This window comes from Pan paniscus, chromosome 16 (genome assembly GCF_029289425.2).
Source record: "Pan paniscus chromosome 16, NHGRI_mPanPan1-v2.0_pri, whole genome shotgun sequence".
NCBI classification, from domain to species: domain Eukaryota; kingdom Metazoa; phylum Chordata; class Mammalia; order Primates; family Hominidae; genus Pan; species Pan paniscus.
In genome coordinates this window covers 51,905,155-51,926,099 of record NC_073265.2, presented here as the reverse complement: position 1 = coordinate 51,926,099, position 20,945 = coordinate 51,905,155, and the positions used below count along the sequence as shown (strand labels likewise).

Sequence of the window (20,945 nt, the reverse complement as noted above, 5' to 3'; positions counted from 1 at the left end):
GAAGCTAGATCGGTGGAAGCAGGTGACTACCTCTCAAATGGGGTCACTCCGGCTAAGGCAGTACAGCTAGAGGTTGGGAACACCATCTGTGAATCAGGGAAACGTGAATTCAAGTCCTGGCTTCTTCAGTTACTAGCCTTATGGCCCCCACGGAATCACTGGATCTAGCTGGGGCTCTGTGTTCTCACTTATACAAGAAGATAGGGTGCGGTGGCTCACGCCTGTAATACTAGCACTTTGGGAGGCCAAGGTGGGCGGATTGCCTGAGCTCAGGAGTTCAAGACTAGCCTGGGCAACACGGTGAAACCCTGTCTCTACTAAAATACAAAAAATCAGCCGGGTGTGGCAGCATGCGCCTGTAGTCCCAGCTACTTGGGAGGTTGAGGCAGGAGAATGGCTTGAACCCAGGAGGCAGAGGTTTCAGTGAGCCAAGATCGCGCCACTGCACTCCGGCCTGGGCGACAGAGCAAGACTCCGTCTCCAAAAAACAAAAGAAGATAGTAGTAGTAGTTTTACCCTTGGGTTGTTGATAGGTTTGAATGAGATAAGCTTGATGGATGGCTGTTTACTAAACATTATTGCTGTTATTATTAATATTGATAAGTGGAGTCACTGTTACCTAGATGGCACCAGTGCCATTTAAATACTCACTGATCTTTTAAAACTGCCACTAAATGTAAAAGATTCGACCTCTCAATTATTTTTCTTAAAAACAAGGTGACTGATGTATACCTTCTTCATTGCAAAGGCCCCAGCGATTTTGGGTGTAAAACTGAGAGCTAGTTTGGTTGATGTATTAATAACTAATCAGCATGCAGTATATGGCTTTCTGATGCATAACATCTTGGTATCTCCTCTCTCCAAATGAGGCAGCTTGCTCCAATGAGGAGTGGGGTCAAGAAAAACATCTTAGAGGACAACATAACTTCTTCTTTTGCAGTTCTCTTTGGCTGTGGGGAAAGACACCTTCTTAGTCTGGTCAGTTTTGTCCTTCCTACTTCAGTCCCTGGATGCAGCCGCAACACGGCTGGTTTGCTCCCATTTGCAGAAAGCAACACAAGAAGACTGACTGTAAGTTAGAGCTTTCTCCACGGCCCCAGGCGAGAGGCCAAAGGGGTCAAAGCAAAACAAGTAGAAATCTGTGAAACCTAATAGTTAAACAACTAAACAGCGTATCACTTTCCTGAGGTTAGGAAAAGCAAAGGGGTAACAAAGATAACCAGAGGATTTGTCAGTCAAGTGAAGATGACACCCATCAAGGGCCAACCTGGACTTGCTCACAGGTACAATTTCAAAGACACGCCTCTTTTCCTCTAGTAGGAAAACAGACAATTCCCATGAAAACAGATCTGAAGGCCGTAAAATCCCAAGCCCTGTCTTAAAGTATACAAATTAAGCATCGCATTTATCACATGAATTCGATTTGGTCTGCAGTGGTGAAGAGCCTTCACTTAGTCCACAGGACTCTTGACAGTCATAAATGAAACACTGTCAGGAGAAGGAATAACAAGGAAAAGTGAACTCACTCCTTCAGGGACTTTATAGCTTTGACAGTGATCTGAGCCAAAGCCCAGCTGCCCAGGGGCTCCTGGACAGCAGCGCTCACTCACCAGCCCGCAGGTCATACCCCTCATGCCTGTGCGGCAGCTAAACGCAGGTCAGCACTAGCCAGATGTTCCACCCGCAAATGCTAGGGGGGTGAGCAGGACAAACCAGGCTTAACAGCAAACGCTTGAACAAAAGAAAAAAGAAGGGGCCGAGGTGAACACTCTCCTCATTCTGCCCAACTCACCTTCACCAGGAAGAAGGACACGCCATATGTGCGGAGGGACCGTGCAAGTTTGACGTACTTGACCTTGGCTTCTATCTCACTCATCTCTCCGCAGTTCTTATGCTCCTGCAAAAGTGACAGTAGTCGGGACCAGTTATTGCATCTCTGCCAGCAGGTGGACTTGGAGAGAGGTAGTTACCGTATGTGGTGGAGGTAAGTGGCTAGGAATGATCATTAAGTGATGGTTGTGTCTGAGACCCCTCCATGACACAGGCAACTGCTGACCAAGGATCAGAGCATGCAGGAAGTTCTAACACAGGGATGTCAAACCAGAGTTTGAGCCCAAAGAGCCTATATTACTTCACAACTAAATGTGACAATCCATGCACACATGCAGTGTGGTGGGAACAGGGTCCATAACTGTAATCACATTGTCAAAGGACTCCACGTCCCAAATGGTTGAGAGCCAAGACTTTAAATGATACCAAGAAAAAGTTCTTATCAGGAGAGGTGTCATTCTAACATCCATCCACAATGTATTGGCTGGGTGTGGTGGCTCATGCCTATAATGCCAATAGTTTGGGAGGCCAAGGTGGGTAGATCATTTGAGATTAGGAGTTTGAGACCAGCCTGGCCAACATGGTGAAACCCCCTCTCTACTGAAAAAACAAAAATTAGCCATGTGTGGTGGCATATGCCTGTCATCCCAGCTACTTGGTAGGCTGAGGCACAAGAATCACTTGAACACGGCGGGGGGAGATACGGAGGTTGCAGTGAGCTGAGATCGCCCCATTGCACTCCGACTTGGCTCTGTCTCAAAAATATATATATATATCGTTTTCCAAAGAATAGGGTAAATACACGCCCGTACACGATAGTACTCAGAAACAATACTGGAGAAAAGAATGTTTTATACGCATGAAATTTGTATTTTAATTTATATTTACATTTCAGGATCAAAGTAGACTTTGGTATCTTGGATTCCTTAGAGTGTTTCATGGCAAAGTTTGTGTTAAGGCTTTTCTTACTGGTTGCGTAGACTGGACAAGTCTCTGACTTTTAGGATAATTCTGGATTTTTAAAAGGCACTAATTTCCAAATTCCACTTTCAAAAAACAAATCTCAGGACAAAGAGGCTACTTGTAGATCCTTCCTCAATGCATGTTAACAGTCTATCACCTTGTTTCAATGTTACCAAGATAATGCCTTTGAAATTAAATGTATGCACATTTTTCTCAGAAGGGCTAGGTAACCTTTAGCAAGAAAATATGGATTAAGATAATAAATCTGCCCAAAGTAGGACTGTCAGCTTCTTTACTCTTGAGTCACTAATCATTTATTATATCAGAGTACAGGCACGAGGTATAAAACTACCATGCACAGAGGCCCCCTCACACTAATAAATGAGGATGGGGAGTGAGGAGAATAATAAAGTTCTGTACATTTCCAATACCTGAAAGATCCTCTTTTCAGCTCCTCTCTGCTTGATATATTCTTTGGGCAGGAATTCCTTCAGACTAAGAGAGAGACATTTAAAAAGGAAAGGCATTTATCATGTTCTATGATGAGAAGCAAAGCAAAGACATTTAATAAAACTCACAGTTAACTCACTAAGTCTCCCAATATTTTATAGAGTAATTAACAACAGACTGCTATATCCTACAATGCACTTGAATAAGGGCACGGACATAAAACTAGTATGATAGAAAAGGTCAAACTAACATATTTAAAGAAAAAAGAAATTCCAGGATCTATTGTAAAGTGAAAAAAAAAAAAAGAGCACAAGAGTATCTAGTATGCTATCTTTTGTAAGAAACAAAGGAAATATTTATTTTAAAAACACTATTTTCTATTGTCTACGTATTTTTAAAAAATAATACAAAGATAAACCTAGTACTAATAAAAATGGTTCTCCATGGAAGAGGGGAAAAACAAGGAGAAGGGAACAAGGATGGAAACTAAACTTGCCTATTTCTTTTATTGTAGTTTTCACTTTAGAACCACATGAAATTGCAAAAAAAAAAAAAAAAAAGCAACATCTAAAAATCTAAAGCAAACTAAAACCGTCTATCAAGCTGACAGCATAACTACAGGAAGAATAATTATGTATGTCAAGTAACTGCAAAACAGTCTTTTGACTGGATATCCCTTGTAAGATATTATGGACAAAATAAGCCATAGTAGACTTGTTAGTAAAAATATTAGTATTTAAAATTAACATCCACTTTCCCTCCTGTCTATACACAGACACACACACACACACACACACACACAATTAAATTAGGATATTACATTATATATAAGTAGGATGTTACATATAATTAGGATAAAGTAAATGAGTAATTATGGTTGCTGTTAGGAACCAAGCTTTTCAGCATAAAATAGATAAAAATAAACAAAATGCAAAAAGACTTGGCTAAACATTCTGCATCTTTTATTTGAACTAGAAATACTGGCCTGAGTACCTGATTCATTTTTCTTTTCCTGAAAAACAATTTCTAGCTATGTCCACTTTAAAGGCCAGGAGCAAGCACAACCTGGTGGCAACCCCCCCACACCACCCCCCAACCCCGGTGCCTAGGCCAGGTGGTGTTCTAAATACCATTTCCACTAAAAGGAACCAGCGAGTCTCAGATAAATCACTGATTCTTGGTCTGAGGCAGGAAATGTATAAAATGTTCCTGGGACTTCTTGTGGCTTGAACCAAGGAAGCTACCAAGATAATACTGGAGCCAGTATCAATGAATTCCCATTAGCCAAAAACTGGATGATTTAAAACTTTATATTGAAAAAGAGAGAACAAAATAATAAACCCATCCATCCAGCCTCGAGAGTTATCAACTCATGGCCAATCATGACTCATCTATTTCCCCATCCCACTGACCTCCCCTAGACTATTCCGAAGCAAATCCCAGACATCATATAATTAATACCATGTGATGGGGCAATTTGAGCATCAGAAAAAGGATGACCGCAGTAAGTTAAAGCACAGATATTTCATACCTACAAAGATTTTTTTAAAAAATCATTGGTCACCTTAAGAGACTGCTAAGGTCCCAACTCATACTGAAAACTGTAAATGAGGAGAAAGAAACAAGTATTTATTCTGATGTTTCTAAATGTTGATGAGGGCAAGAATCACAGCTAATAAATGTAGAAAAAATAAAAGAAGTCCAAAATCATCATTATACAACTCTTACTGAAATAAATGATAGATCAAAGCACATTTCAATGGCTATAAGACAAAAAAATAACAACTTGATCGGGAACTTTTTAATAGATTGATGGATTTGATAACATCTAAACCCAATGATCAATTTTAATATTAATCAAAGCAGGATAACCAGATAATATATGCCTCCCAACTGATACAAAAGGAAGTATACAGCACCACCTAGGAAGTATTCTTGGCAATAAAGAATAAGTAAATACATAATTGAAACTGAATTTAATTGAGCCCCTAGATCTAAATAACAGTTTACAAAAAGAAGAATAGGGGAGCATGTTCAATGATACCATCAGGATACAATTAGCCAAACCAAAACACAAGCAATTCTATAAAAATAACTTAGTTTCTTCAAAAATAAATAGTTTGGTAGTAGTGGTGAAAAGGAGGACATAATAATAAATTAAAACAGATACAAGAAATATATTTACTACAAAGCCATAGTAACAAAGACAGTGCAGTAATGGTGTAAGAACAGATACACAGGTCAATAGAATAGAACTGAGAGTCCAGAAATTAACCCTCACCTTTACAGTCAACTGATTTTCAACAAGGGTTCCAAGACAATTCAGTGGGGAAAGAATACTTTTTTAAATAACTGGTGCTGGGACAACAGGATGTTCACATGCAAAAGACAGAAATTGGACCCCCTACTTCACACTATACACTAGAACTAACTCAAAATCTATGACAGACCTAAATGTAATAGCTAAATCTATAAAACTCTCAGAAGAAAATACAGGAGTAAATCTTTACAACCTTGATTTAGGCAAAGAGTTTTTAGATACAATACCAAAAGCACATGTAGTAAAAGAAAAAAAATAAAATGGACTATTTCAAAATTATAAACTTTTAAATTGCAGATACCACCATCAAGAAAGCGAAAATACAATCCATAGAATGGGGGAAAATATTTGCAAATTATATATGAGGAAATTACAATATATACAGAATATATAAAAAACCTTTAACTGATAATGAAAAGACAAACACCTAATTAAAAACGGGCAGAGGACATGAACATTCATTTCTCCAAAGAAGAGATACAAATGGCCAATAGGCACATGAAAGTATGTTCAACATTATTAGCCACCAGGGAAATGCAAAGAAAAACCACAATGTGATACCAATACATACCCGCGAGGATGGCTACAATAAAAAAGATGGACAACAGCAAGTGTTGACAAAGGCGTAGAGAAACTGGAACCCTCATACACTGCTGGCGGGAATGTACAATGGTACAGCTGCTGTAAAAAAGTTTGGTAGTTCCTTAAAATATTATACAGCAATTCTGCTCCTTGACATATGCCCAGAAAAAAATGAGAACACTCCCACACAAAAACTTGTACACAAACGTTCACAGCAGCATTATTAATGATAGCCAAAAGATGATAATAACTCAAAAGTCCATTAACTAACGGATAAAATGTGGTTTCTCCATACAATGGAACATCATTTGGATCTAAAGGAAGTACTGAAATACGTTACAACATGGAAACACTGTGCTAAGGGAAAGAAGGCAGTCACAAAGGAACAGTTGTATGATTTCACTAATAAGAAAAAAAGAGAGATTCCAAGTTCATCAGAAGGAGGGATCTAAGAAATACCTAATCTGCAGCAGTTTAGATATTAAAATTATCATTAAGCAACTTCACGGGCAAAAATGAATGATTCAGAGAGAATTGGACGGCACCAACATCACAAAAGAGGAAGCTGAGTTTCAGAGAGGTAAAGACTTAGCTGAAGGCACAAGACTTGTGAGTAAGTAGCAGAGGGCCTCTGACCTCCCAGAACAAAAGTGGGTCCACCTGAACACACAGCTGCTTCAGGCTTTCTCCAGGGGCCCATTTAAAATAAGGAAGTGGCATCATGAGAGAACCGTTGCTGCCAGCCTCTAGGCATTGGCTCCTCCATCAGCAACAGAGACGTGGTTAAGGTTAACAAAAGCACCCAAAAAGGGCTCCATGTCAAGCCCTCTCAGAGCAATGGCTGTCACTAGAAGAATACCAGATGGTGGTGTCCAGGGGACCAGCAGAGGTAGAATATGCTGACCACCACTGGCAAGAAAGTCCTGTACTGCAGCAAGCTCCCTTCTTTCAAACTCCGCCAAACCAGCCCATCCGAATCTGCCTCCTATGCAGTCTTCAGGAGTTACTAAAAACAACACCAGAAGGTGCACTAGAGGTGTTACCCCTGAGGTCTCAAGAATCGGTTTGTGGGGAGTTTAAAAACCATTTTAAGATATGAATAGTGTGTGCATGTGTGTGGCATGTATTTTCCCCAGTAAATCAGCCGTGTGTGGGTGCCATGTCAGCACGGAGCAGGCAGGGTGTCATCAAGGCCTGCCAGCCGGCAGCGCAGTAGTTCCAGCTCAGTTGTTGTTTTGATTACCAAACCTGATTCTGGAAGGTTCCTAACATCTGGGACATGTATACAAGTGCAATCTGTCAGTCTTGTCGGAGAAAAAATGGGTCAGACTGTCAAAGTTGATTGGAAATTTTCCTAATTAAGCAAGTTCTGGTCAAGCAAAATCCCTCCCACTGTCTCCTTAAATTGTTCTCACCTTAAAAGGGCAGCCATCTACAAACTGTGCATTGAGAACTCACTTCTCCGCCAAACCCTAATGCCAGCCTTTTAAGCATGGCCCTTTCTGAATGCAGTCATAATAGCAGATCCTCTATTCCAGTAAAGTTAGTACACTAATCTCTAACAGACTCAGTAAGATCCATGAGAGGTTGAAAGTTTGCAGCCAACAGACTCCTCTCTCACAAACCCTGACTTCTGCTCTGGTCAAGTCCACTGTATTTGTTCTCCAATTTGTTGCAGCTGGCTGGAGAGCACATGATTATATGATACACTGACAGAGCCCATGAGCTGCTGAAATAGTATAAAAATTGAGCTACTGCATTCTTCCTAAGGGTAATAGTTGTAAAATGTATCAAATGACATATAGATAGCTGTCAAATACTGAAAAGGAAAAAAATCATGGAAATCTAAAGATATTCTGTCCTCAGATTGCTTCATAGTTGTCTTTAAATTCCTTCACAGATGATGCATTATGCATGGTTCATGCAAGACACTGCAGAAATCCAATCAGGAGATGCACACAAGAAAAAACCTTGGCCCTACATCAAAACACTAGCAACAAATGTGTAAGTTCAAAGTTAGAATAATGGGTTTCAAGTGGTACATGTCACCTGTTATGATTCTACATTTTAAATGACTTTTTGGATTATCCAACTAATAGTCCAAACCAGGTTGAGAGAGAGTTTCTACAATTAAAACAGCTGCCATTTACTGAAGGCCAAACCCTGTTTCAGGTGCTTTACAAGCACCAGCAGATTAACTGAGTACTGACAAAAGCCGTGGGAAGCCGGCATCTTGTAACAAGCCCTTTAGATAATTCTACACACTGACTCTGAGGCTCAGCGATGCTAAGTTGCCCAGGGTCACAGCACACACGCCGTCTCATCCGTGGGCACTGGGGACCATGCTCTGGGCCACTACGCACCCTGACCCCTCCAAGTTACCCTGTAGGCAAACAACATCCCACGTGATCAGTATTTCAGACCCTGTGGAATAAAATAATAATCAGAATATGACAATGAAGACCAGGTGGTGGCCACTGAGTTTTATAGAAATGGCCAGAAGCCAGTGGAATCAGGCAAGGGGAATTTAACACATTTAGGGGAGCAGGATCTGAATTCAAACACAGATGTCACCAAAACTTCATTTTCTACTATTTGAAGGATGAGTTGCAATTTTGTTATTTTATTGTATATATTCAAAGAATACAACGTGATGTTTTCATATAATATATAGTGAAAGAATTTCTACAGTCAAGCAAATTAATGTAACCATCATCTCAGTTTCTATGTGTGTGGTAAAATTTACTCTTTGTAAATTTCCTTTGTAAAATTACCTAAAATTTACTCTTTGTAAATTTCTAGTATACAATACTATCAACTATAGCCCTCACACTGTACATAAGGAACATTAGGCCTCTAGCCTTATTTATGCTATGTAACTGAGCCTGTGTACCCTTTGACCACTATCTCCCCATTTCCCCACCCTCAGTAACCACTTTCCTACCGTTTCTATGTATTTGAGTTCTTTGTTATGTTTTAAGGTTCCACATAAGTGAGATCACACAGTATTTTCATTTCTCTGTGTGGCTTATTTCACTTAGAGGACATAATAATGTCCTCTAGGTCCATCCATGTTGTCACAAATGGCAGTATCTCCATTGTTAAGGCTAAATATTATTTCACTGTGTGTACATAATCGAACCTCATTTTCTTATGTAAAATTTAAGCTGCCTCTACAAGTAATTCCAAAAGAGAAGTTCCAAAGATGTTTCCTAGTCTGACCGTAAGTTACAAGCACACAGGGAAGCAGCAATGATTTGGAGAAATGTGAACTGCCTCTTATCTGTCCCAGGGCTGCCATAAAGTCGCTGCATGACCACAGGGAAGTCATCGTTTCTCTAAGTTGGTGTTTATCACTTGAAAAGGAGAGGCTTACAACCTATGAGTGTTATCGCTCATACGAATTGAAAACAAGGGATGTCGCCTCATTTGTGAGAGCGGAGGGGATCCACATGAACATACAAACAAAGCAGCAGAGTATCCACTCAGCACAGGGTAGAGGAACAGAGGGGAGGGATGGTGGAGGTACAATAGGGACAGCATCACCCAAAGGATGCTGGAACACCCAGGATCCTGACTCCAACTGTGATGTTGAATCACCAAATGATTAACAACAACATGTCAAATCTGGTATCACATAAGCTTCTCAGAGTGTGGCCCCAGGACCAGCAGCATCAGCAGCACCTGGGAATGTGACAGAAATGCCAGTGTTCGCCAGGCACGGCGGCTCATGCCTGTAATCCCAGCACTTTGGGAGGCCAAGGCGGGCGGATCACGAGGTCAGGAGATCGAGACCATCCTGGCTAACATGGTGAAACCCCGTCTCTACTAAAAAATACAAAAAATTAGCCGGGCGTGGTGGTGGGCGCCTGTAGTCCCAGCTACTCGGGAGGCTGAAGCAGGAGAATGGCCTGAATCCGGGAGACAGAGCTTGCAGTGAGCCGAGATCATGCCACTGCACTCCAGCCTGGGCGACAGAGCGAGACTCCATCTCAAAAAAAAAAAAAAAAGAAAAGAAAAAGAAACGCCAGTGTTCAGGCTTCATCCCACACCTGCTGGATAAGAGGCTCTGGGGGTGAGGCCCAGCATCTTGTAACAAGCCCTTTAGATAATTCTGATCAGATGAAGTTGGAGAACCACTGACACAGTGGGCTGAAAGCTCAAATTACAGATTCAAACACACTTGGATTTGAATCCAGACTCAAAGGTCAAAATGTCTGCAACCGAGTGTAGCCGTTAAGTTCTGAAGTTCTGGTGAAGTGAGGTGTTAACACAGGTGGAGGGAAGCACTGAGTGAGCTGGGAAACGCCTAGAGTGGCAAGAAAAAGTGGAAACAGAAAACAGCTTGTTAGTCAGTTTGTGTTGCTGCAAAAGAATACCACAGACTGGGTAATGACCGGTCTTTTAATTATATTCAATTATACTTAATTCTATAATTTATAATTCAATTATAAAGAACAGAAAATTTATTTCTGCACAGTTCTGGAGGCTGGGAAGTCCAAGGTCAAGGCACTGGCAGGTTCAGCTGTCTGGTATGGGTGGCATGCTCTGGAGAGGAGAGAAAGGCTGTGTCCTCACAAGGCAAAGGAGCAGAAGACCAAGCAAGCTGAATGCTGCATGAAGCCTCTTTTCTAAGGGCCTTAATCCCAGTCATGAGGGAAAAGCCCTCATGACCTAATCATGTCTTGAGGCCCCACCTCTTAGCGCTATCACACTGACAACACCCAAATTTTGGAGAGAACACATTCAAACCACAGCAGCATGGGAGAAACGTAAGAACTGGATTTGAAGACCTATCTTGGTCACACAGCAGTTCTGTCATCCTGAACCAATCCAAATGTCCTTTAATATAAGGACACGCCACTGCCCAGGAACTCAGAGACAGCTCAGGGCTGGATACCCTCAGCGGTTCCTGGTTTGAAAGTAGTTAGGGAGATAGGCACCAACCTCAGAAGACAGCTAGGATGAAACAATACAGACACTATTGAATGGTCACTACCTCCCAATACTGAGAGGATAGGAGAGCTCCGGGCTGTCAGAAACACAAGACAAAAGTTCACTGGGAGGAAGTACGCAAGTGGCTTTTTATTGCACTTTACTTTTAATTTAGTGGGAGGATGGTGGTGAAGAAGAGAATCAAGGGCCAAATTATTCTGACAAAAGCACACACAGATGACCAACTCCAAAGGAGGAATATGTGTTTCCAAAGGAGGAATATGTGTTTGAACAGAGGCCAAGTGAAAAACTGGCTTAAGACCTCCTACTGGGTCAAAAGCTTTGCTTGTTGACAGTAGAATTATCTTGAGTTTGTGGGGGAAAATTTCCAAGTCCACTGTGAATTCTTTCTCAACAAAGATTCATACCCTGGGTTGCTTTGTTTTCTCAGTAAAATACTTCCGAGGAATTCCCAAACAGGAAGCGGGGCTGTGAGAGTCAAGGATGAGGGAGGTTTCCTAAGCCTGTGACCTGCCTGCCCACACTCAGCCCTTGGACAATTTCTTCACGTAACACGCAGAGTCATGGAACCTTTCTGTCTGGCCTCCAGTGCCTATTACTTTTGCCTTTGCCACGTGTTAAATATCCAACTTTGGTGAGTATAAGTTTTATCACTTCAAGCCCAGACTACTGCAACCACCTTTTTTAAAAAAAATGTTAAGTGAGCTGGGTGTGCTGTCTCAAGTCTGTAATCCCAGCACTTTGGGAGGCTGAAGAGGGTGGATTGATCACTTGAACCCAGGAGTTCGAGACCAGCTTGGACATCAAACTAGGACCCCATACAAAAGTTAGCTGGGCATGATGGTGCATGCCTGAAGTCCCAGCTACTTGAAAGGCTGAGGTGAGGGGACTGCTTGCACCAGAGAGGTGGAGGCTAAGATGGTGCCACTGCACTCCAGCCTGGGTGACAGAGTGACACCTTGTCTCAACAACAACAACAACAACAAAAATTGAGTGTGAAACATTTCAAATTATAGAAAAGTATATGCCTTATAAAGTATATACCTACCACCAAGGAGAAATACATGTTGACATGTTGTCATATCTGCTTTATGACTGCTACTTCTCTTCTGTTATTAAAGTAGAGATTACAGAATTAGTGGAAATCCCATATCCTTTCTTTATTAGGTAGCCACTTTTTTTTTTTTTGAGACAGTTTCCCTCTTGTTGCCCAGGCTGGAGTACAATGGTGCATATCTCAGCTCACTGCAACCTCCGCCTCCCAGGTTCAAGTGATTCTCGTGCCTCAGCCTCCCGAGTAGCTGGGATTACAGGCATGCACCATCACGCCCAGCTAATTTTGTATTTGTAGTAGAGACAGGGTTTCTCCATGTTTGTCAGGCTGGTCTCGAACTCCCAACCTCAGATGATCCACCCACTTCGGCCTCCCAAAGTGCTGGGATTACAGGCGTGGGCCAACGCGCCCAGCTGCCACTTTTTTGAAGTTAGTTTCCACAGATATTTTAATATCTTCCTGTATCTCCTTGTGTCTATAAACAATAATACATCCGGTTTCTCTTTGTGTATATATTTTTAAATATAAAGATTCATATTCTGAAATACCTTGTTTCCTCTATAAAGAACCTTGGTTGCCTTCACACATTTAAATGTATGCCCATCTGAGAGACATGAAATGCTCTGTCCCTTTTGATTTTGTATTTTCTGAATCACTTATTAAGTTAAACATCTTTTCATGTCTTTATAAGTCAACTACATTTCCTTCTCTTTAAAGTATATACTGCTATCCTGGGTGATCTTTTTCTTAGATTTTTCTTTTTTAATATCTTCTGGATATTAATCTGATCTTGGAGTATGCATTGCAAATATGCAAATTTCTTTTTCCAGTTTGGAGCTTTATTCTTGATGAGGTCTTTTCCTAATAAGATATTTTAATTTTAATAAAGGTAAATTTAACAATCTTTTGAATTACTATATCACCTTATGATACTAATGTAGTGTTTTAATTACTTTACCTTTATAAAAAATTGTGGTAGTTGTATGAGTCCTTCATATATCTTCAATTAGTCTTTACCATTCTTGAGCCTTGACTAGTTCATATTAATTTTTAACAGCTTTATTGAGATGTCCATTTTAAGAATAAGTTTTCTCATTGTTATGTAAGTGACTGGAATTGAACTGAATCTGTAAGTTTGGGTAGAAGTACTTTACCTGATACAAGTCTTCCTACCCATTAACATGGCAATAACATAGCATTTACTCAGACTTCCTTTTATGCTCCTCAATAAACTTTTATCATTTTATTGGTGAGATCTTGGAGATCACTGGACAGTTGTCTTCCTAGGTAAATTATACTTTTTGTAACTACTATAAAAGGTAACTCCCTTTTTTCAATTATATTTCCTCTTTTTTGATTTGTATGGGAATACTATTTGCTATTATATGTTGATTTTTTTTTTTCTAAAGACCACGCTTAAAAGTCTTGTTAATTCTAGTAAGGTTCTCTATAGACTGACTGATTATCTACGTAGATAATCCTATCACCTGCAACTAATGACAGTTTATTCAATCCTGATATGGTTTAGCTCTTTTTCTTTCCTTATTACACTCATTAGGATATTTAGTATCATGTTGATAAGAAGCACTGAGAGCAGGCATCCTTCTGGACATAAAAGGGAATTAATATTAAACTATTAATTATCATACTTGTTTAGACTAAGAAGGTTTTCATGAATTTCTGGCATGCCATGAAGTTTTTCTTTTTGTCATCAAGATTATTTTATTTTATGAAATTCTTTCTCTCCAGTAATTAAGACAATCATATAGTCTTTTTAAAAAAAATCGAACATGGTAAACTATATAAACAAATTTTCTACTGTGAAGACGTGTCTCTTGGTAATCCATTCTAAAATGTCAAATTCTCTCTCAAGGCCCAAGCGCTGTGGCTCAAGCCTGTAATCCCAGCACTTTGGGAGGCCGAGGCAGGAGGATCAGGAGATCGAGACCATCCTGGCTAACACGGTGAAACCTCGTCTCTACTAAAAATACAAAAAACTAGCGGGGCGTGGTGGCAGGCACCTGTAGTCCCAGTTACTCGGGAGACTGAGGCAGGAGAATGGAGTGAACCCGGGAGGCAGAGCTTGCAGTGAGCCGAGATCACGCCACTGCACTCCAGCCTGGGCGACAGAGCGAGACTCCGTCTCCAAAAAAAAAAAAAAAAAAACACCTCTCTCAATCCCTAAAATACACCAACTCCCTATTCCCCCTTTCTGCCTTTTTATCTTGGCATTCATCATCATTAATATATTATGTATTTTACTTACTTACTAGTTATCATCTTTCTTTCCGCACTAGAATTTAAGTTCCATGAGGGCAGAAATGTTTGACTGTGTCTTTCACTGCTGTATCTCCAGTGTCTAGTGTCTACCCCGTAGAAGGCACTCAACAAATTATTTGTTAAATAAATGAATTTTGCCTCCTTTAAAGAAACACTATTTAGTTATAACTTGCACTTACACACGCACATATGTCATGTTGGACTTAGTTAATATTTGATCAACTTTTGTGAGGAAGACATCTATATTCAATTTAAAAGCTTTCTATTGTCTGTATTCATTTTAGTATTACAGTTTTGCTAGTTTCAAATTAAGGTGAGGAGCTTTACTTTTTTATTTTCTGAAATAACCTGGGCCTAGTGTTTGTTGTTTTTTGATTGGTATATTTTAAACTGATTAGTCAATTTCTTTCAAGATTGTAGATTTATTTCAATTTTCTAATTATCCATTTTTTCTAAATTTTCCTAGTTTATCACATTCTCAACTGCTTTTTAACATCCCTTAACCTTATTTTGCCTTTTTCTGCTTTTGTTTTTCTTGATCAAATTTACCCAAGGTTTATTAAGTTTTTTAAAGAGCCAGCTTTTGGGTTTATTGATTCTCTGTGGTTTCTATTTCATTACTTTCTTTTAAATATCTTATTTCTTCTATTTTGATCTTGTTCTACTAATCATTCACTGAGGGAAGTATGTTAAATTACTTCACTAAAACTGCATATCTGAAATTTTTGCAATACAGTCTATTTTTCCTTTATATACATTTAAGGCAATGTTAGGCACATATACAGGTTCGCAATTATTTAGTATCCTGATAAATTAGTCCTTCTGTCTTTATAATCTTCTTTATCTCTACTTACGCTTTGTTTGCCTTACAGTCTATTTTGTGTAACACCAAATGTAGCTGCTCCAGCAGCTACATTTTGATTTAAGTAGAAATTTCCTGGTTTATCAGTTTCAATGCATTTAAACTTTTCTCTGTCATTCTCTCTGCTCTTTTTCTAAAAGTGTGTCTTTTAGAGATAGTACAGACCTGGACTTACAAAAAAATTCCATTCAATGAGAATCTCTGTTTATTGCTGCATTTCATTTACTTACATTCTGTATGATGCCTAATATATTTAAAAGTGTTTACCGTATCTTATTCCATACCTTCTTTTCACTTTGTTTCCATAAGCCGCCCTGCACTTCTCCTATTTTAATGGTCAACATATCTGTATTTCTTCCCTCCTACCCCTACTGGCTTGAAAGCTATACAGATTATTTCTTGTTTGTTTTGACCAGTATTAAAACTTTATTAAAGAACTTGTGAAGTCTGGTTTCTTTCATTATTTCCATATGCAGTCTATCTATATTCTCTTAGGCTATCTTCAATTTTTTTCCCAACAATTTTCTTATGAAAAATTCCAAACACGGCACAATGTTGAAAAAATAGTGTACTAACATTCTATATCTGTCACCTAGAGTCACCTTCAATTTTATCATGTATACTTGATTTAAGAGCTGAAGTTTACCAGTAACTCTCATCTTCTCCAATAAAATATAGAAGGCTTTTACTCTGACCACTTCTTAAAGTTTTCCACAGTGTTTTTAAGGGTCTAGAAATTAGTCATTATTATGTTTTGTTGTTGCTGTTTTAAGAGTTAATTCTTCTTTACATTGACCTTCTACTTTGTCAATTTCTTTAATCAACATTGCGTCTTGCATGATACTCTTCCCACCTTTTTAGAAACAATCCATAGTAGTCTCCATAGTCTACTTCCTGAATAGACCATCCTGCACTTAAAATACAGTTTAAAAGTTGGACTTTGTTGAAATGATCAGAGCCAAGTTTTGGTTCTGCATAATAACCATTTCATATACTTATCTGCCACATAGACTGTAGATTCAAAAACAGCAAGGAATTAGTATACAATATCTCCCTTGTATCTTCCCTGTACCTGACACAATAAAACACATCTGCAAGTCCTCAATGAGTTAAAGAAAAACACCAGGCTCACATATAGGTAAGAAAATTTCACATGAACCCCACACAGTTGTACAAAATTCCACATCACATGGCATATTTTCTGCAAGCATTTTCTCAACACAGAAAAGCATAAAGCAAATACCTGATTACTAGATTATGTGTTGTTTTTACTTCATGCACCAATAAAATGTCCCTTCTTAGGACCCTTTGAAGGTGACCTGAGGAAAACTGTCATGTAGATAAAGCACAACAGACTCAATCTAGGAGAACTGGCTTTTTTCTGGCTCCCCACACTTGACTGTTCTGGGCCTTGTCTCTGTCTCTCTCTAGCACTTATTCTCCCCATCAATAAAGTAGATGGATATATTAAGTAATCCTTAAATCCCTGAAAACTCTGAAAATCTTTCAAGCTCTGATGATTTTCATTATTCTAAATGAGTACCTTCACTAAAGTACCAAATCCAGAAATCACTGGAAAGTCTGAAGAAAGTTCGAAGCGAATCTCATAAAAATGTCCATATTGCAACTTTGAGCAAAAATGCTGAGCAAATTTTCAAAAAATTAAAAGATATGCCCTTGTTCACATTCCTATGTACCTGCCTCAGAAACTACGTAACTGAAATTTCTGGGGGTTGCATCTTCAGCATGACCGTCACAAGTCCAACCTTCTCATTATTATTTTAAAACCCTAAATTGTTTAAGCAGATCACACATATGAAAGCTAGATTGGGAAAGATATAAAGGCTGCAAAAGAGAGCCCAGCCAGTCACCAGGGACAGCCCAGGTAAAAACAGGACCTGACTATCCAACTCGCAAATCAGCAAAATGTGGCCTCGCTGTTTTGTTTTAATTAAGAAGGGACTTATATCCTCAAGAAGTTTTACCTGCATGGTATAAGCAATAATGTACCCAATTAAATATCTACATTAAGTAAAAATGCCTCATTACCTAATTTGGCCTAATTAAAAAGTAAATCAAATTCATAAGGAAAAATAATTGCTACCAGGCAAAACCACCTTATTTTAATTTGGAATCTGAATAAGGGTACAGGTACCACTACAGGCATAAACTTGATATTATAATCTTACAAAAAAAGAAACAAACTCAATGCAATTGCTTAACTCTTATGGTCTCAGATTATTAAGAGAAGAATACTGTTGCTGGAGTGTGGGTGTGGAGCATTCAATAGGACCACAAACTGCAGGACCTAATTTTAAGACCAATACCAATGCTTTGATATTAGTTTGTAATCTCGACACAGGCAGTCAGCTGTACGGTAACATTCAGGATGATTTGGTTGGTACGACCCATCGTACTAGGAAATAGACCAAAGTTGTTGCATAGTGGGAGACCAGTGAAAGGGGCAACTTTGGCTTTCACTGAAAGCAGGAATGCCTTTGAAAATGAGAACCCGGTGTTAGAAGTCAGAAGCTATTTGCGGAGAACCTCTTTAAGTAAGTGTGAATAAGCCACTTCTCTCTCTCCTGCTTCTTCCATATCTATCAAATAAAATACTATGTTCTCAATTCACAGGGAGTCCTCAGAACTAGTTGCCCCTGGGCTATGGAGAAAGGGAGCTAATAAAATGACCAGGGTGGCATCATCATCAATATAGGAACCCGGTGAATGGCTACATTCGGATCGCCTTCCTACCAGGGAGACATAGATTCACAGCTACAAATGCCTAAAAATAGGTAAATGTTTTATTTCCACTTTTTTAAATTCATCAATCTTCCCTCCATTTTCTATTTGTCACCAGTCACTCTAGAAACAGAAACAAAATGTTGTTTCCTCCAAGGCCCCTCTAGCTCTTGGTGTTTATTCCTCAATATCCGTGGCCATAATCCTCAGGTTGATGACGTCGGTTGTATCTGAGGGGCCAGCTGTGAGGCTAGAAGGTGGGAACGTGGAAACTGCTAAAGGAACTTGTGCACATGGCCTTCGATAGGTGGCGGAAGAGAAGGGGAAGCTTCCCGAGGTTCCTAAGGAAGGAAGCCAGACTGGTGGGGTAAAAGCGGGCCCTGAGGAACACCCGGCAGTATGACTCATTTGGAGAATACAGAACTAAGTAGGTGGGTAGAAACTGCTCAGAGCTGTCCTCAGCCTCAGGCTCACAATGTGTGGCATACTGCAGGACACGGCGTCACCTTGTAAAGGTTCCCTGGGATTCGCTAACCCAAGGGCAGAGGTTTGCTTTTTGGGGGGTTAACAACTCAGTATAGACCAAACAGCATATTGGCCAGGCATTCTCTGCCACCAGAAGAAAAGTTAAGTTTTCTTCTTACTCAAAGGCATACTCTGGTCCCAACTACTTTCCACCAAAGTGAAACTGGGGTCAAGGGCCAAAGAAGCCTCTCCGTTATCCTCTCCCTGCAATACACTTGAAACAATACAATGAATGCACAATACCAAGAATGGCCTGCTGGACACATCTCATGCTGACTGGCACATCCTACAGGAAAGCTCATGTCCTCCCCACAACCCCCACACTGGTGTTCACATCTTGGCCCTACTGGAGCGGGTTTTTGTTTTTTTTTTTTTTTACTTTCCTCTTCACTAAGACGAAGTAGAAGGAAAAAAAGGGGGTGGAGGGGGACACAGATCACTGAATTTCTATTCAGCAAGAAAAACTTCTGAATTTCTCTTGCTTTCCCCAAAACCTGCAAATTTGGTCATCTACTCGATGGAAGAAAAGCTAGCATTCTCACAACTGGTTGAAATTAGGGTGTGATCTTAGACACCTAGCTCAAAAACAGAAAGGTGAAAGAGAAAGAAGACAGGAGAAAAGAGAAAAACAGAGAAACAAAATGTCATTTACTCTAAAAATCCGGGCTTGTGTTTATGTTCCACATGAGGTCCAAATTGTATCTGGGCTTGAAATCCACCAAACTCACAAGCTTTCTCGAAGGAGACAGGGTGAGAGCCATTCAGGATGTCATCCCGCGCCTGAAACACAAGAGGAAGGAAAAGCATCAGAGGCTTCGGGCAGTGACACGTTCTCTCCACTGACGCATTCCCATGGCCCAGTACACCCTCTGAGGAGCAGGGGACAGTGCCAGCCGACCCACGGTGACATGTGCAGGACACAGTGCATGATCACCGCATGGGAGAAAACTAAGGCAAAAGAAAAACAAACTTTTGTCCAAAATGGCCTGTAGATGGAAAACATTAGAGGTGTCCGGTACAGCAAAAGCAAAGTTTGATGACAGTCCAGAAAGGCAGAAGTGATTATAAAAAGAGGCAACGGAAACTCATATGAAATGATCAGCTTCAAAGAGGCCAAAAGACAAATACAGTGTACTTTTTACAATCCTAAATCATAAAGCTAGCTAATCAAACATCTAGAGGTAAAATCAACCCAACCCCCATCCCCAGATAAAAACCAATGTAATAGAGGAAGAGAAAGAAAGGCGATAGGCACACACACACACAGACAAGAACTCAATACTCAAGACAGCAGGGGAAACGACAAGCGAATGCATCCTAAAATGGGGAGCTTGTTGTGTCTGAACTCCTCCTCCTCCCAGTTTCTCCATCCATCACTGCTGTTGCTTCCCCCCAACCTTTTCAGCCTTTCCTTTCTCTAAATGACCCCCAGATCACCCTAAGATGGACACTCCAAGCTATCACTCTAAGCCTTAAGCCAACAAGCATCTTTTCACTGCCCTGCTATCTCTCCCCTTTTGGCCTCCCCACTTCTTTCCTCTCAGCCCTCTTTCCATGCCATCCTTCCGTCCACTAACTCAGGGGTCAGGAAACTTCTCTAAAGGCCAAATAGTAAACATTTCAAACCTCCTGGGCCACACAGTCTCTGTCACTGAGTTCTGTCACCAGAATGCGAGAACAGCCACAGAAGATATGTGTAACAATTACATAACCCTCAAGGGGATTTATCAATATGTAATACTTGAATACATAAGCTGTGTTCCAGTACAACTTTATTGACAAGTACAGGCAAAAGGCATGACTGTAGTTTGCCAACCCCTACATTATTTCTATGGGCAGATAGATGGATAAATAACGAGAGGAAAGGGAGGGAGGGAAGGAAAGGAAGAAAGGAAGCTGGTAAGAGAGGACAAAGATGGATGATGTTTTCCTTGAGCCACAAGAAACCTTGGGGACAATCTAGTGCAATCCACATCTTACATACTGGGAAACCGCAACTCAGATATGTTAAATGACTTGTCAGTTTTAACAATTAGTTAAGGGTAAAGACATGAAAGGTTATTGAGAGGACATCTTCCAGTTAATGAGAGTCCTGATTTTCTGACCAACGTTCTCTTGCATTCTAAGATGCCAGCTAAGAAACCTTTAGTGCACTTGAAATGGTGAGCCAGTTAAGTGAAATAAAAGTGTCCCTCAAAGCCCGGCAGAGAGGGACACAGTGTTGGCTACCAGGACACAATCTGGGAAGCCATAGGGAGACCCTACTCCGGATGGTCAGCTGCTCATCCAGAATATCAACCTGCACCACAACCAAACATGTGGGGACCCACGAGCAGCGCCTGCTGGAAACGACGCCATAAACGTGGCAGAAGCCAGCGCCG

The 20,945-nt window shown here is 40.2% G+C and overlaps 1 protein-coding gene across 25 annotated transcripts in view; it reads right to left on the bottom strand.

Annotated features, from left to right (window-relative positions):
- Nucleotides 1-20,945, bottom strand: part of TLN2 (talin 2) — a 453,861-nt gene that overhangs the window by 166,298 nt on the left and 266,618 nt on the right. For all 25 annotated transcript variants that reach the window (XR_008621180.2, XM_063597112.1, XM_063597104.1 and 22 more), the window contains 3 exons: nt 19,217-19,344; nt 3,225-3,288; nt 1,793-1,897 (listed from right to left, as the gene is read on the bottom strand). Coding sequence is in view for 24 of the 25 variants with exons in the window: in XM_063597112.1 (XP_063453182.1) it covers nt 1,793-1,897; nt 3,225-3,288; nt 19,217-19,344 (297 nt within the window). In the remaining variant the exon portion in view is untranslated. The remainder of the gene's footprint in view (nt 1-1,792; nt 1,898-3,224; nt 3,289-19,216; nt 19,345-20,945) is intronic.